Source organism: Pezoporus occidentalis, unplaced genomic scaffold, assembly GCF_034315485.1.
Source record: "Pezoporus occidentalis ecotype Australia unplaced genomic scaffold, CSIRO_AGI_Poc_V1 ctg97, whole genome shotgun sequence".
NCBI classification, from domain to species: domain Eukaryota; kingdom Metazoa; phylum Chordata; class Aves; order Psittaciformes; family Psittacidae; genus Pezoporus; species Pezoporus occidentalis.
Window position 1 is genome coordinate 1,488,162 of NW_026916336.1, and position 13,465 is coordinate 1,501,626.

At 50.9% G+C, this 13,465-nt stretch overlaps 1 protein-coding gene across 3 annotated transcripts in view; it reads right to left on the reverse strand.

Annotated features, from left to right (window-relative positions):
- Positions 1 to 13,465, reverse strand: part of EPHB1 (EPH receptor B1) — a 77,650-nt gene that overhangs the window by 21,062 nt on the left and 43,123 nt on the right. For all 3 annotated transcript variants that reach the window (XM_062606498.1, XM_062606499.1, XM_062606500.1), the window contains exons 4-8: positions 9,059 to 9,214; positions 6,165 to 6,500; positions 3,373 to 3,554; positions 2,006 to 2,168; positions 93 to 201 (exon numbers count right to left, since the gene is read on the reverse strand). In XM_062606498.1, coding sequence (XP_062462482.1) covers positions 93 to 201; positions 2,006 to 2,168; positions 3,373 to 3,554; positions 6,165 to 6,500; positions 9,059 to 9,214 — 946 coding nt within the window. The remainder of the gene's footprint in view (positions 1 to 92; positions 202 to 2,005; positions 2,169 to 3,372; positions 3,555 to 6,164; positions 6,501 to 9,058; positions 9,215 to 13,465) is intronic.

The window sequence follows — 13,465 nt, forward strand, 5'->3', positions numbered from 1 at the left end:
TGGGATCTCCCATCCCCCTCTTCTTACCCCACATCTCTCCCGGCTACATCTTAGCACCTCCACTTCCAGGGACACATCCCATGGGGACCCACCTGCTGCAGACAATGGAGATGGCCACCAGTGAGACAATGAAGACCACCCCAGCTGCTGCGGACCCCGCGATCAAAGGCAGCTGCTCTCTCAGCTCTGACTTGTAGTCATCTGCAAGAGAAAAGGGATGGGGTGAATTCTCCCTTGCACACTCATGGAGCAAGGGCAGCCTCCTGGGAAGGGATCCTGTCGTGCCCCCTCTGATTCCATGGGTGCTGCTCCCCTGGGAGGGTGGTGGAACAAGGGGGATCCAAGCAGGAGTGTTGGTTGAGGTAGGTGATGAGTCGGTGCTGCGTTGCACAGGGAAGGATTGTCACACTTGGCTCACACATACTTTGGGTTAAAAATGTGGAAGAGAAGGTCCTGGGAATGAAGTCAAATCCACTGCACATAGGCCCAGTTTCCTGCAGAGATGAGGTTCACAGGGTGGCTTTGTCCATCGCTCGGGAGTTTCTCCTCCCTCAAAAAAAAATTAAACCTGTTGGCCGTTTTGACCAAATTTAACACGAGCGAACTCCTTTTGTAGAGCCACAGCAACTACAGCACCAAGCATCCCTCAAGCCCCCTGCATGCCCTTGGCCACCTGCTGTGTCCTTCAGCAGCAGACTGAGATGAAAGCCAAGGTGGCATAGGGAGGACTGGAGGAACCCCAAGAAAGCCACTTGCAACCTCCATGTGCCTCCCCACATTTTCCTCCTCTTCTCCCCTGCCCCATTAGTGGTGTGGGCACCCGCAGTGGGCAGTATCCAGCAGACCCCACACTCACGGGGGCTTCTGCAGCTCCCCAGAAACATCCCCCTACCTCCAATTGTCCCCAGCAAGGTCTGCCAGGCTGTGCCATCAGCCACAAGTGAGTTAAAATAAACTCACTCCAAAAGAAGCACATAAGCACCCCTTTATCTGTATTTTTCTATTCCGCGGTTAATTAGTAGCAACTAGATTTATCTCCTGCATGCTGCTTAAAGCCTGAGAAATTCTCATCTAACCATCAATTATTATTTAATAATCTACACTATCCGTTCTTATTAAATTTAAATTAATTGCTTATTTGAGGCAGGATTTTTCGTCTCGCTTCTCTAATCTTGAATATTCAAGGCACTGGGAAGGTTTATTACCATTTCCTTCCCTTCGGTCCCCTGCGTGGTCCTCCTCTTCCCACTCCACTCAACAGGGTGACCCGGTTTTAGGAAAACAGAAAAGCTTCAGGAAAAGCAGGCAGCGGAGCTGGGACCCATAGGTGTCACCTATGTGGAGCAGGAACCATGCAAGCAGCAGCAGGGAAGGGCTCTCTGAGGGGACTTCATCTGCTCCAGGAGTGCTTCATTCACTGACTTCTGGGTTAGTTCTGAAGCTGGGATTAATGAAGAACCATCCCAAGGGATCTAGTATTTGTGGGTGCAGGGAAGGACTGGGGCCAGAAGAATGACAGCATGAGGCCAGAAGCCACAAAGGTCATGAGCTGGTCCTTTTCCTTCAACACACCACCTCAGGGTGGCAAATCAGCTTTCAGTGATGGCTCTGACCTTTCCAGCTTTGTCCTGATGTCTCATATGCAGTCCTGAGCATCCCACAGTCCTTCCTCCAGGGATCTACAACCCTCCTGTCCTCCCCACCCCACAGTGCCAGGCTCACAGCTGGTGGCAGGGAGTCTCTGCCACCACAGCTAGAGGCAGGAAAGACAGAACCACAGCTAAATAGCAGGGGGAAAAAAGAGAGCTGAGAGATTCAAAACAGATTACTCCTCCAGCTGGCGATTAATAAGACACTGCTGTAAATCACCTGGCTTTTGCCACGCTGCCCGCTGGGAGCGAGCTTTGCAGAGGCAAGTTCGTTTAATCCAATTAGAGCTTGAAGCTGTCACTGGAACAAAACAACCACCCCGTTTGCCTCCCTGTGCCCCCCTCCCCGGACTCACCATCCGTCAGCGTCTGGAAGCACATCTTCCCACTGTATTTGCCATAGCCGGCTACAGTGCGGGCTCGCACCTGCACCACGTACACCATCCCGGGTCGCAGCCCCTCGATCCTGGCCGTGTTGGTCTGGCTGCGGGCCATGGAGGAGTTGTACTCGTTGTGATCCTGAAGGCATCACCGACAGAAACGGTCAGATGCAATGGGAACGGGGAACAGTGGTGGGGACGATGTGCCCTGCAGGCCACCCGCCCACATTGATGGCAGGGATGAGTTTTATCTTCAGGGGAATCAAGCAGTGGCCCTGGTTCTGCTCCAGAAGGGAAAGCACTGGAGCCTGGGGAAGGAGGCTCAGACCCTCCTGGTTGCCCTTGATCCCTGATGCAGAGAATCTCCCAGAAACAGGACCTACAAGCTCTACTTGGCTCCCTAAGGATCTGGGGAGGTCCCACAGGCAGCCCTCCTGGTCACAGCATAGCAAAGAGCATGCAGCAGTGGGGAAACAGTAAGAGCATCCACAGCAAATATACTCATGAGCAGCAAATTCCTCCTCTTTGAACCACTGATGTCCCTGCACATTGTAGAAACATCATGCAGTTACAGAAACACCATAACATGCCCTATGAGACCCTGCTCAAGCAGGTTCAAGGGAAACTGGCCTCTGACAAGAGCCCCAACCCCTACGATCCCTGCTTTGCTAGCAAGGGCTCTTGTGCTAAACCTTGCTGGAAGCCTCATGCATCCCAAATCTCATTTTCTGCAATGCTCCCCAGTGCTTTGCTGTAAAGGGGCTCTGGTGAGATCACCTAATTATTCACATTTAGAGGAATTCATTCAAGCTGGCAAGACACAGGAGGGATGAACAGCTTGGCCATGGCACGGTTCACCGCAAGGGTCGAGTGTGTGTCCCCTGTGGGCAAGGACAGCTGCCAGTGAAAGGATGCAGCGGGAGGCAATGACCCAGCACAGGGACAACCCTGATAACTCTGCCTGGTGTTTTCCATCCGTTCCTTTCCTCCTGACACTGACCCCAGGCTCCGAGTCACTGCTGGCTTTAGCAGATACCACAGCCAAGGCAGCAACAGCACTTACATACCGGAGAAAATGCTGCCATGGGAGAATTAGCATTTGTGGCCACATCTCTTCCCTTCCTCTGGCCGCAAATCATTCCCACCCTCCCAAGCCAGCGCAGGTGACCTGCTGCTTGTTCCACCCCCCATCCCACCACTCTGACTCTTGTCAGCAGAGAACCTCATCGATGCTCCCCATCTCCCAGCAAGCTCAGGACCTGAGCAGCCTCCCAAGCAGCACAATACAAAGCTCCACGTGTCCCCAGCCCAAGCCCCATCGCAAGGTTTCCACTCGAGCTTACTGCTGCTGGCCTGGAGCCCACAGTGTTGCTGACATCGGGTGTGCAGATGCGGCTCAGCTTCTCGTAGTAGCGGATCTCATAATCCAGGATGATGCCATTGGGCTGCTCAGGCTGAGGCCACGAAAGCGTGATGCTCCTCATTGTGGCACTCACCTGGTGCATGATGGGGACAGTAGAGGGTGCTGCCAAGGAAGCAGGGGAAGAGTTAAAATTATCAGAGAGGGGTAGGACCAATGGCCCTGGGGAGGGCGAAAATTCCCCGGACACACAAGAGCATCCCTAATATCCCATGCCTGTGGCTGTTCACCATACAGGACAAGTTCACACGTTAGCGGTGGGAAGAGCAGCATCTCAGCAGCTTATGTGGAACCAGAGCAGCAAGCTACAAGGGAATTCTGGTATTTAAACCAATGACTTTTTAATTAGGGGTTTAGAAATCCTCAGTGCTCCTTCTCCCTGGGATTGCTTGCTCCAAGGATGTCTCCCACAGTGGGGCAAAGACAGCAAAGCTCTCCCCAGCAGGGACAAACCAAGACCCAATGGCATTTTCCAGCTCCACTTGCCATCTTTTGCTGTAACATCCTCTCTGGGGGAGCCAGCATCCAGCACTACAGGAGCCTCTACCACAGCTGTGACCCCATGTGCTGTTATAATGGGATGTAGGAGCAAAACTCTGCCAACCCCCAGGACGATGATGGGAAACCAGCTCAGGAACACCCCAGCCCAGTAAGGAGATCCCAGGGTGCTGGAGCCTGCAGCACAGCTTTGGCTCAGCCCTGTCCCAGAGGAGCTGCTGGGCCTGCTCTCAAAGCTCTCGGGGGATGCTCATCCTCAATGCCCAAATGTGTCTCTCCCAGAAGTTTTTTCCAAACCCCAAGCACTTGCAAAACACTCTCAAACCATCCTTGAGCTCCTCACCCACCCAGAGTTAAGAGAGCAGGTTTCCCAAAATAGTTACCAGGCACATTGTCCCCACTGCTCCTGCTCCATGTTCTGCTCTCTGCTTCCACTGGAACAACCCCAGGGCTAATCTGCGCCTGAGCATCCCTTCAGCCAAGGACTCCCACAGCCAAGTATCCCTGGAGCTGAGCGTCCCAACAGTAACAATGCTGTCCTTCCACCATCAAAGACACCAAACTAATATATTAGCCAGGAGCCACTTTTCCAAAGGCTTTTTGCCCTCCAAGTTATACTTGAAAGAGTCAGAGCCAGCAAATATGGCCCTGATACTGTACTTAATCCTATCAAAAAGCCTCTCTAGCATGACCAGGGCAGAGCTCAGCTTGGCACAACCAGCTTGGAGCATAGGATAGTGCCATGGAGGGAATCTGGGTGTGATGGGAGCTCTATTCCATGTGGCTGCACTGGGAGATGTCGATAGTTTGGCACCACCTTTGTTTACCTGGTATATTTAATACCTGGTTGTTTGGGGGGGGGGGGGGTAATCTCTCCACATCCATTCCAAGATGTTCATGGGCTGAAATTAAACACTTTGCTTGATTGCTGTTAATTGTTGCGTTCCCCACCCTGTTAGCGTGGATAGCTGTGTGCAGGTGGATGGGGCTGGGAGCAGCCCTGTGGGGTGAGATGCACTAACCAGCCTGGATCCGGCCCTGCGGTTGGAAAAGCCAACTGCAAGCCAAGCAGTTTTGGATGGTCAGCACTGATCTTGCCCTTGACATGCCCAACGCATTTCCACCACATTACCCCGCAGCCCATCCTGTGGCACTGGGAGCATTTCCACGTTAATATCCATCCTTTGCAAGACAAACAGCGAGTGCTGGGCTACGAACAGATAGCCACAGGTGGCCTGGCTGTTCCCAGCTTCCAAGCAGCCCCGGGGCAGGATGTGAGCAAAGAAACACCCCAATAATCCCACCCTGGAAAAGAAAAGGCCTGGAAACAAGAGGCAGGCTTGACTGCACGTGGTTCAGGAGACAGCGATGCCAGCCAGGCACAAGCGTAGATTTGTGCCGCCCGGAGCCAGGAGACTTAAATATTTATGCCAGGTTTCTCTGCTGCGCTATCCCAAGGGAGCACCTTGGCAAAGCCTGCCTACATGACACGCTCAGCACAAAGCAGGAATTACCATTCCCTTTCTCTGCCCAAAGCAGATGGGTTTCCATCTCCTTTACTCTCTTGTGTTCCTTGTTGCAGCCTGGGACCAGTTTCCCCCTTGTCATCTGTACCCCCAGCCTGCTGGCATCCCAGCTTGGCTCAGAGCTGTTGTTCAGCTCCTGACACCTGATCAGAAAAAGGGAGGGAAAGGGGCAGGGGAGCCTGGAAAAGGGAACAAGAGGAAAATTACACGAGAGCAATGTGCTAGAGGAGACAGAGCCTGAACTCAGCCCTGAGATGATGCTCCTTCCATCCTGTAATGCTGTTCCTTCCATGCTGTAATGCAACCAGGCTGCATTTCATGGCTGGATTCACCCCATCTCCCTGATCCCACTTGGGAAAAGGTGGGAAATGGTGATGCTATTTCATCCCCAAGCAATGTAGAGGTGGATAAAAACCAGATATCAGTCCCCTCTCTCCCACAACCCAGTTCTCACTTTTCCCATCCCATCCACCTCCCCAATACTTTTCCTTCCTCTTTTCCTGGCCTTTCTTCCCTCTTGCCACCTTCCCCACAGCCCACTTGGGGCTGGCTGCAGATTTACCACATCCATCACAGACCACTCACATGCAAGGAGCGTTATCCTTCAGATGTGGAGCTTCCTTCCACATGGAGCTTTTCATTGGTAGAGTATGGCTAAAACCCCCCAGCATTGCATCATCCCAGGACTCACCTGCTTGGTTGGTGGTGATGTTGACGGACACGTGCTGCTGGGGGAAGGGGCTCTTGTTGGAAACCCCATTGACAGCCTGGATCTCAAAGGTGTAGGGCGTGTGTGCCCACAGGTTGCTGATGAAGACCCGGGTCTCCGTCAGCCCCAGCTGCCTGGGGACAAAGTCCACATTGTCATCGCAGCGGGAGCAGGCACGTCGGTCCGACCGGCACTTCTTGCAGATGATGTTGTAGGTGACATCGTCCCGACCCCCTGTCTCTCGTGGTGGGTGCCACTCCAGGATGATAGACGTCTCATTGACGATGGAGATGACGTTGCGGGGACCAGACGGGACACCTGCAGCAAAGGAGAGTGCTTGAGACAGCTCTTGTCCAAAATGTTATGCTCAGCCCTACTGGGGTTCAGCGGGAGCCCTGAGGGCTCCATCATGGCTCCATCTGCTCATCTGCCCATCACATCCTGCCTCAAGAGGGATTTGGTCTCCATAGCTTTGCCCAAGTCAGGGTTAGGCTCTCCCCATTGGCAACGCTCACCAGCTGCATCACCAGCCACAGAGGGGAGGTTCATAGTTCAGACAAGGACTCCCATGGCACAAATCCACTTAGTCTCAAAAAAAAACCAACAAACCCATGCAGAGTGCACACATATCCATCTGCAAAGATGGACTCATTTTAACGATCAGGAGATGTCGAGATACCTCCAGTGCTCACGTGGAGAAGTAACTCAAACAGATTATCACAGTGAGAGAAACTCCACTTAGCCAGCACCGCAGATAAATGGAGGAGCAGTGGGCAAAGGGAGTCAAAAATGGAAAGTGGTTATTAATGGTTCGATATCTCAAGTTGGGAGCGCAGATATTTAACAGCATGGAGGAGAGCTGGCACCACTCTCTGGTTTGGAAGCAGCTCGGATGTTGGACAAGAGATCAAAATTGCATTGATCAAATCCACCGGGAGCCATTGCAAATGCTTCGGAGGATGGGAATTGAATGTAGCTCCGACTGCAAGTGCTGCCAAAACAGGGCCAGAGTCCGTAAGGAGTGATTCAGGAGGAGTCCAGGCAGGACAGCCTCACTGAGGTACAAACATACATCTACCCAGGTCTGGGGAAGGATTTGGCGTTAGCCAGGACAGCTCTGCATCCAAACCCACAAAATCCAGCTGCTGTGTTATGTCAAATAAGGAAAGCAATTAATTACTTGTGCTGGATAGGCTCAGTGCTGCACTTCCAAGGAAGAAAAAGGACTTTGCCGTGATGCAGGGAGCAATAAAAATGATGGATGACTTGACCCGTGAAGAAAGGTTAAGAGTGCGAAGCATGCTCTGTCTTGGGGAAAACCATCCCAGGGGAGCCCTCCACGTGAGTGTGCTGGGGAACATCGTTACTGCCCGCAGATAAATTAGCCCCATTAGTGGCTGGGGATGGGCTGGGCGGAGGCAGCTTCATCAGCGTGGGGGTGACATGGCTGGTGGGATGGATGGAGAGGTCAGCCATTCAGGATGACCTCAGCTGATACCCTGCTCTGGTCACTGCTCCCAGCCAGCCCAGGGGGTCATGGGTGGCCACCCCTGCCCAGCTCCCTGCCTGCACTGCCCTCTTCCCCTGCTCCCTTAATCCAATCCCCCTCTTTGTACCTTAAGCAGACAAGCTGTTTTTCTTCCAGATAAAGGAAAAACCTCTTTCTTCTCTGGCCCAGCAGCAAACCGCTGTCTCCCCAAATTCCTCCCCTTTAATTACAGCCCCTTCCCTCCTCTGCCAGGGGTATGGTGCAGGGAACACATTCAAAAGCATTGCCCTTGGGAAGGGCTCTAGTTAAGGGACACAGCTCCACAGTGTTATTTACTCCTCTAACACAGAGAAACTTTGTCAGGGAACAGCTGGCACCTCAAATAGAGCCTTGTAAAATTAAGCATCAACGAGAAGAAATGAAAATTGGCAAACAGACTTTTTTATACTGTATTTGTATAGTGCAGCAATAGTGTAAATCAGCTGTGTAACAAGACATAATAAAGATATATGGATAATGTGCAGTTGTGCTACCTGCTGAGTACCTCTGGTTTGACAGCTCAAGTGATCCAGCAAAGCATGCAAATCCTTTCCCCATTTCCAACCTGCATTTCAGGCACTTCCTAGCACCAAGGGTCCAGAGCATCCTTGTGTTAAAGCTGCTTGACAGGCTGACTCAAAACCCCCATGGGGAGTGGGAATCGAGGCTGAGATTCATGGTCCCAGTGGGCTTAAGAGTACAGCAGCTCTTTTTTCTCTCCTGGGCTGTTTTCTCACCAAAAGACAGGCTTGAGGAGGCTCCTGCCATCACAGGCAGTTTGGGCAGACACCCAAGCAGCAATGCATTGCATGCAACACTGTGCTGAATACCAATGCTTAACACACCTTTTCCCCTATAAAAATAGAAATACTCCATCTGCAATGCTATGAACAAGACAGCAACAGCAGGTAACTTTAAATTCTAATTTATCCTGTGGATTGTCTCTGTACCATCATCACCACTGCCAGAGTGAAGTATAAATCCACATGGCTGCCAGAGAGGTAGGTTGCAGGGCTGTCCCATCACTCATTGTTTGGTGTGTGCCACGGCAGTGTCCCAGGCAAGCACAGCAAAGGGTGATATAACAACTTCTATAGCACATGGAGGTGGTGTGTGCCATGTGGAAAGGGATGGGTGTTCACTGTGGGTACCCCAGCCCTCTGCAAGTCTAAACCCTCACAGTGGATTGACCACAGTTGGCAACCAAATGCCCACCCGGCCCCAATCTTGCTCCCCTCTACAGCAGGACAGGGGGAGAAAAGAAGACAAAAAAGCTCCTGGGTTGAGATGCTATCCCCAGCAGCAGAGGAGTGCGAGCCCCTTCCGCCAACTCTGATCTATTACTCACTGGTGCAGGCAGCTGTCGGTGGGTCAAAGTCTGCCCGGTAGTAGCCATTGCGGCACGTGCAGACTGGCGACGCCTCGGCGGTGGAGCGGCTGTTGGAGGGGCACGGCACGCAGACCCCCGCACCCTGGCTGGCCTTGAAGGTCCCTGCTGGACAGGCTGCAAGAGAAGGGAGAGAAAAGCAGTTGGGTGCCAAATCACCCCAGAGAAGAGGTGAGAGCATGTCCTGTCCTTGAAACAGGGCAGAAAGAAAGAGATACAGAAAAGCTTCATGCCTGTATCAGAGCTAAACAGGGTAGCACCTTCTTACTGAAGTCTGGATGGCCAGAACTTTCCACACTGGCCATGAATTATTTCTGTGGCCACCAGGAAAACGCTGAAATCACACAGTAAAGATACAGTAATTAGCCAGGCAGAGCAAGGGGGCTGCAGAAGCTGCTTCACTCCCCACCGTTTTCTACCCAGGCATGGGGATGGAAGGACCCCTGGCCCAGCAGCACCCATGGGGAAACAAACATGAAGGAGCAGGACAGTATTCCCCTTCTGCTGCTCTGGAATGTCCTTTTCCACCACCCCAAGGGTATGGCTCAGGTCTCACATCTCTTTTGCCATGCAAAATCCAAATATTTAATTAAGAAGCTGATGGGAAGCCCATGACAGTGTTTTACAGATCCATCCCCATTAAAGCCCTGCAGCCCAGGGCTGGGGATAATAATCCTCCTGGCCTTTGGCCTCCAAGTTAATTCAAGCAGGAAATGGAAACTAATCCATAAACAAGAAGATGTTCCAGTTACAGCGAGGCTTTAGTCAGTGATAGGAAGAGATTTCATTCATCAACTGCCTTGCTGCTTTCCAGTTAGAGGGTGAAGGTGGAGCGACAAAGATGGGGTCCCCAAACCCTGCTCACTCCACCTAGGTGATGATGAATGGATGCTCATTCATCCTGGACATCTAATAAAACCCCCAGGTGGCCCCTATGAAACAGATGGCTGCAGAAGGAGTTGTCTGTATTTTGGCACATGTACTTGAGGGACCAGACCTCCAAACCAGATCCACCACCCATCTGTGGAGAGACCGTGCCTGGCCTCACACACAGAGTGGTCCCACCTCCGTTTGGCTCCTGGCTTTGCCCCTGTGATGCTCCTACCACCAAGGCATGGATCTGCAAAGAAACACCCTAAGTGTCTCATAAACACGGCAATGATTGAGATAATGGAAAGTGCCTCTTAGCCCCTGTCTGCTGCATCAGGATATGAGGCATCTCCTAGCAGCCGTGAAGAGGAAATTAATAGGAGCGAGCAGGAGTAACCACTTTGATGCAATTTCCTTGGGAGATAGTGGACCATCTAATCTTTATTGGAGCCCTTTAACCTGTCATTCAAAACTCATGAAGGCCTCTTGCTCACACAGTCTTTCCAGATATTAAAAGACGATAAAAAAGGATAAATCAAAACAATATTTTACAATTTTATTATTCAGGGGATTTATTCCCCTGCCTAAGGCACACAACCAGCTGCAATGAACAGACTCTTTCCAATGGCACTAACAGCTGAGTGAGGACATGGCATTCAGAGGGATCAGCTACCATCTCATGCTGCCCTTCCTCCTCCCTACCACTGCCAAGTCCTCTGCATCCTACTACAGCTATCCTACACATATGGCATCTTACAGAAGCTCTTAGGGCCATAAACCACCATCTCTTAGAGACAGACAACTAGGCACACGGGGTCACCACACATCACAGGACAGTGATAAGGCACATAAGGCCTTGAGAGGAAACTGCAGGATACCCGACCAGAAGGCAGCTGGATGCAGACCCCTCCCTGAGCCCCACACACAGCCCTGTGCCCCATAACAGCACGAGGAAGCACAGAGCTACACAAGGCACACAAAGCAGGAGACGAAACCACAAGTGGACACCAAGACTTCAAGGTCATCTCCATTTCTCCACCTCTCCCTTCCCACCAGCACCTCCTCATGACATCCCTGCAGCACTACACTCCTGACAGCAAGCGTTAGCATCCATGAGATGCGTAATGGACTCTAAAGCTGAAGGATGTGTTCAGAAACATGCCTGAAACACGCTGGGCTCTTTGGAAGAGCAGGAAGGAGAGTGCAGTGGTACCAGGGAAAGGCCACCTGCATTTTGATGGGAGGAGACAGAAATGGGAGGGAGGGAGATGAAAGGATTGCAGTGCTACAAACACAGCATAGTTTTAAGCACAGGGGCATGTTGGTGGGTCGGTTGAAGGGGTTTGTCAATTTTTAATTACAACTCATCAAAGTGATGCTCTTTCACAATATCCAAACAAAGTACACTCTGCAACCCAGCATCCTCAGGTTTCTTTCATCACTTTGCTTATTCATAAATTCCTGTAATCTGCAAGCACGTGGCTCTTCATTGGTAATGATAACAATTAACTTTTCCTCTCCTATAATTACACTGTGCTTGCCTAAAGTCTTCCACAGTGTCAGGGGAGGTGGATGCCTTCTCTCTTCTCCCAAGCTGCTGCAAGCTGCAGCCCTCTGCTCTCACTATTGCCTGTGTCTCCCGTCTTTCTGGGGGAGCTAAACCATGACCTCACACTGAAGATGAAGCTGGAACTCTCAAGCCCCCACCATGCCATAATGGGATTTAGAGACCTGTGCAGCATGGGATCCATAACCCTTCAGATGGTAAATGCGCAGTCTGAGCGTAAGGCTCGGATAGAGGGCTCAAGACCAGGAGGGAGCAATAAATCACCCCATTATCAGCAAGCACAATGTTTACCTTGATTTAAGGGCTGCTGCAAGAAAGCTTCCCAGAGCTGGCAAGGTCTGAATCCACTTTAACACCTCGGACAAGCACGGGATGAGTCTTTGCCTTGCTTTCCCCTATGGAAACGTGCTCCTTCTGCCAGTGCCCAGGCTGCGGCGCAATCTGCATCTCTCCAGCTCAGAGAAGAATTAATTGATTGTTGATTATGTGGGCTGGATAAGATTAATGATGTGCTTAACTATCCATTTCCTTGTGTTTAAGCACTACGGGTGTGTTTGGAAACGATGAGGCACAAAACTCAGCAGTAGCGGCACACAGCAGCACTGCGAGGCTTTGTAACTGTTACTGGTAACTCTCCTGTCTTAACAGCCTGTATCCTGCACCCTTATATTTCAGGTGCCTGGGGACCTAGAAAGAGCTGGAGGTAAATGGGATCACTCTGATCCTCCACCCCTGCTCCTACCGAAGGCTAAGCCACCCGTTAACAGACCAGATGCTCTGCAGAAGGGGCACAAGGGCAGGGGCATCCAAGCATTTCATTCTTCAAACTAAATCCTCTCGGTTAGCACCTGGAACTTGCACTTTTTAATTACTCTCTCAGGGAAGCTTAGTCTGGTAAAAAAAAAAAAAAGAAGAAAGAAAGAAAGAAAGAAAAGAAAGAAAGGAGACATCTCCTCTATATTAACTTGCTTTAAAGCTCCCTGGGGATGTGGAGTGGCAGTTTTCCTTATCAGGTTTTAAAATAGGAGCTTCTGAAAAGAATTACAGATTTTAGCTGGCCATTCAGTAAGCCCATCTCCTCCCCTCACTGGTACCCCACCGTAGCTCCTTCACCCACAGCAAACTGAGCCTGCGCCGCCTCATTGTTCCCATGCCTCTGATGTCTCTGGTGGGGCAAACCTAACCACATTTGCCAGGTATTCACAAATTCATGCTTGTTTTGGGTTCCCTTTTGGGTCCAATGCCTTTGCAGGACAAACTCATTGTGTTTAAGCACATCTGTGGTTATGGTGGCTGTTCTGGTTATTTTGTCCTCCTTCCTAGTAGCCGGTGCAGTGCTGTGTTTTGGCTTTAGTCTGAGAATAAAGCTGGTAACACACCGATGTTTTAGTTGTTGCTCAGTAATGCTTACCCTGATCAAGGACTTTTTAGTCTCTCATGCTCTGCCAGTGAGGAGGGGCACAAGAAGCAGAGAGGAAGCAGAGACAGGACACCTGACCTCAACTAGCCAAAGGGGTATTCCATACCACAGCACGTCATGCCCAGTGTATAAACTGGGGGAAGTTACCCAGGCCCAGATTGCTGCTTGGGTTGGGCTGGGTATCGGTCAGCGGGTGGTGAGTAATTGTATTGTGAGTCACTTGTGTTTATTGTTTTCTTTCCCTTTCTCTTTTTAGTTTTATATTCTCTCCCTTTATTATTTCCCTTATTATTATTAGTAGATTTATATTATACTTTAGTTACTGGACTGTTCTTTGATTCTTTCAATTCTCCTCCCCATCCTCCCTGAACAGGGGGAAGAAAGGAGATGAGATGAGCAAATGACTGCATGGTTCTGAGTTACCAGCTGGGCTTAAACCACAACACTAGCACAGCAGGTAAGAAGAGATGGGTTAGAAATAGCAGTGCTGCAGAATGTGATGCCCTCAAGC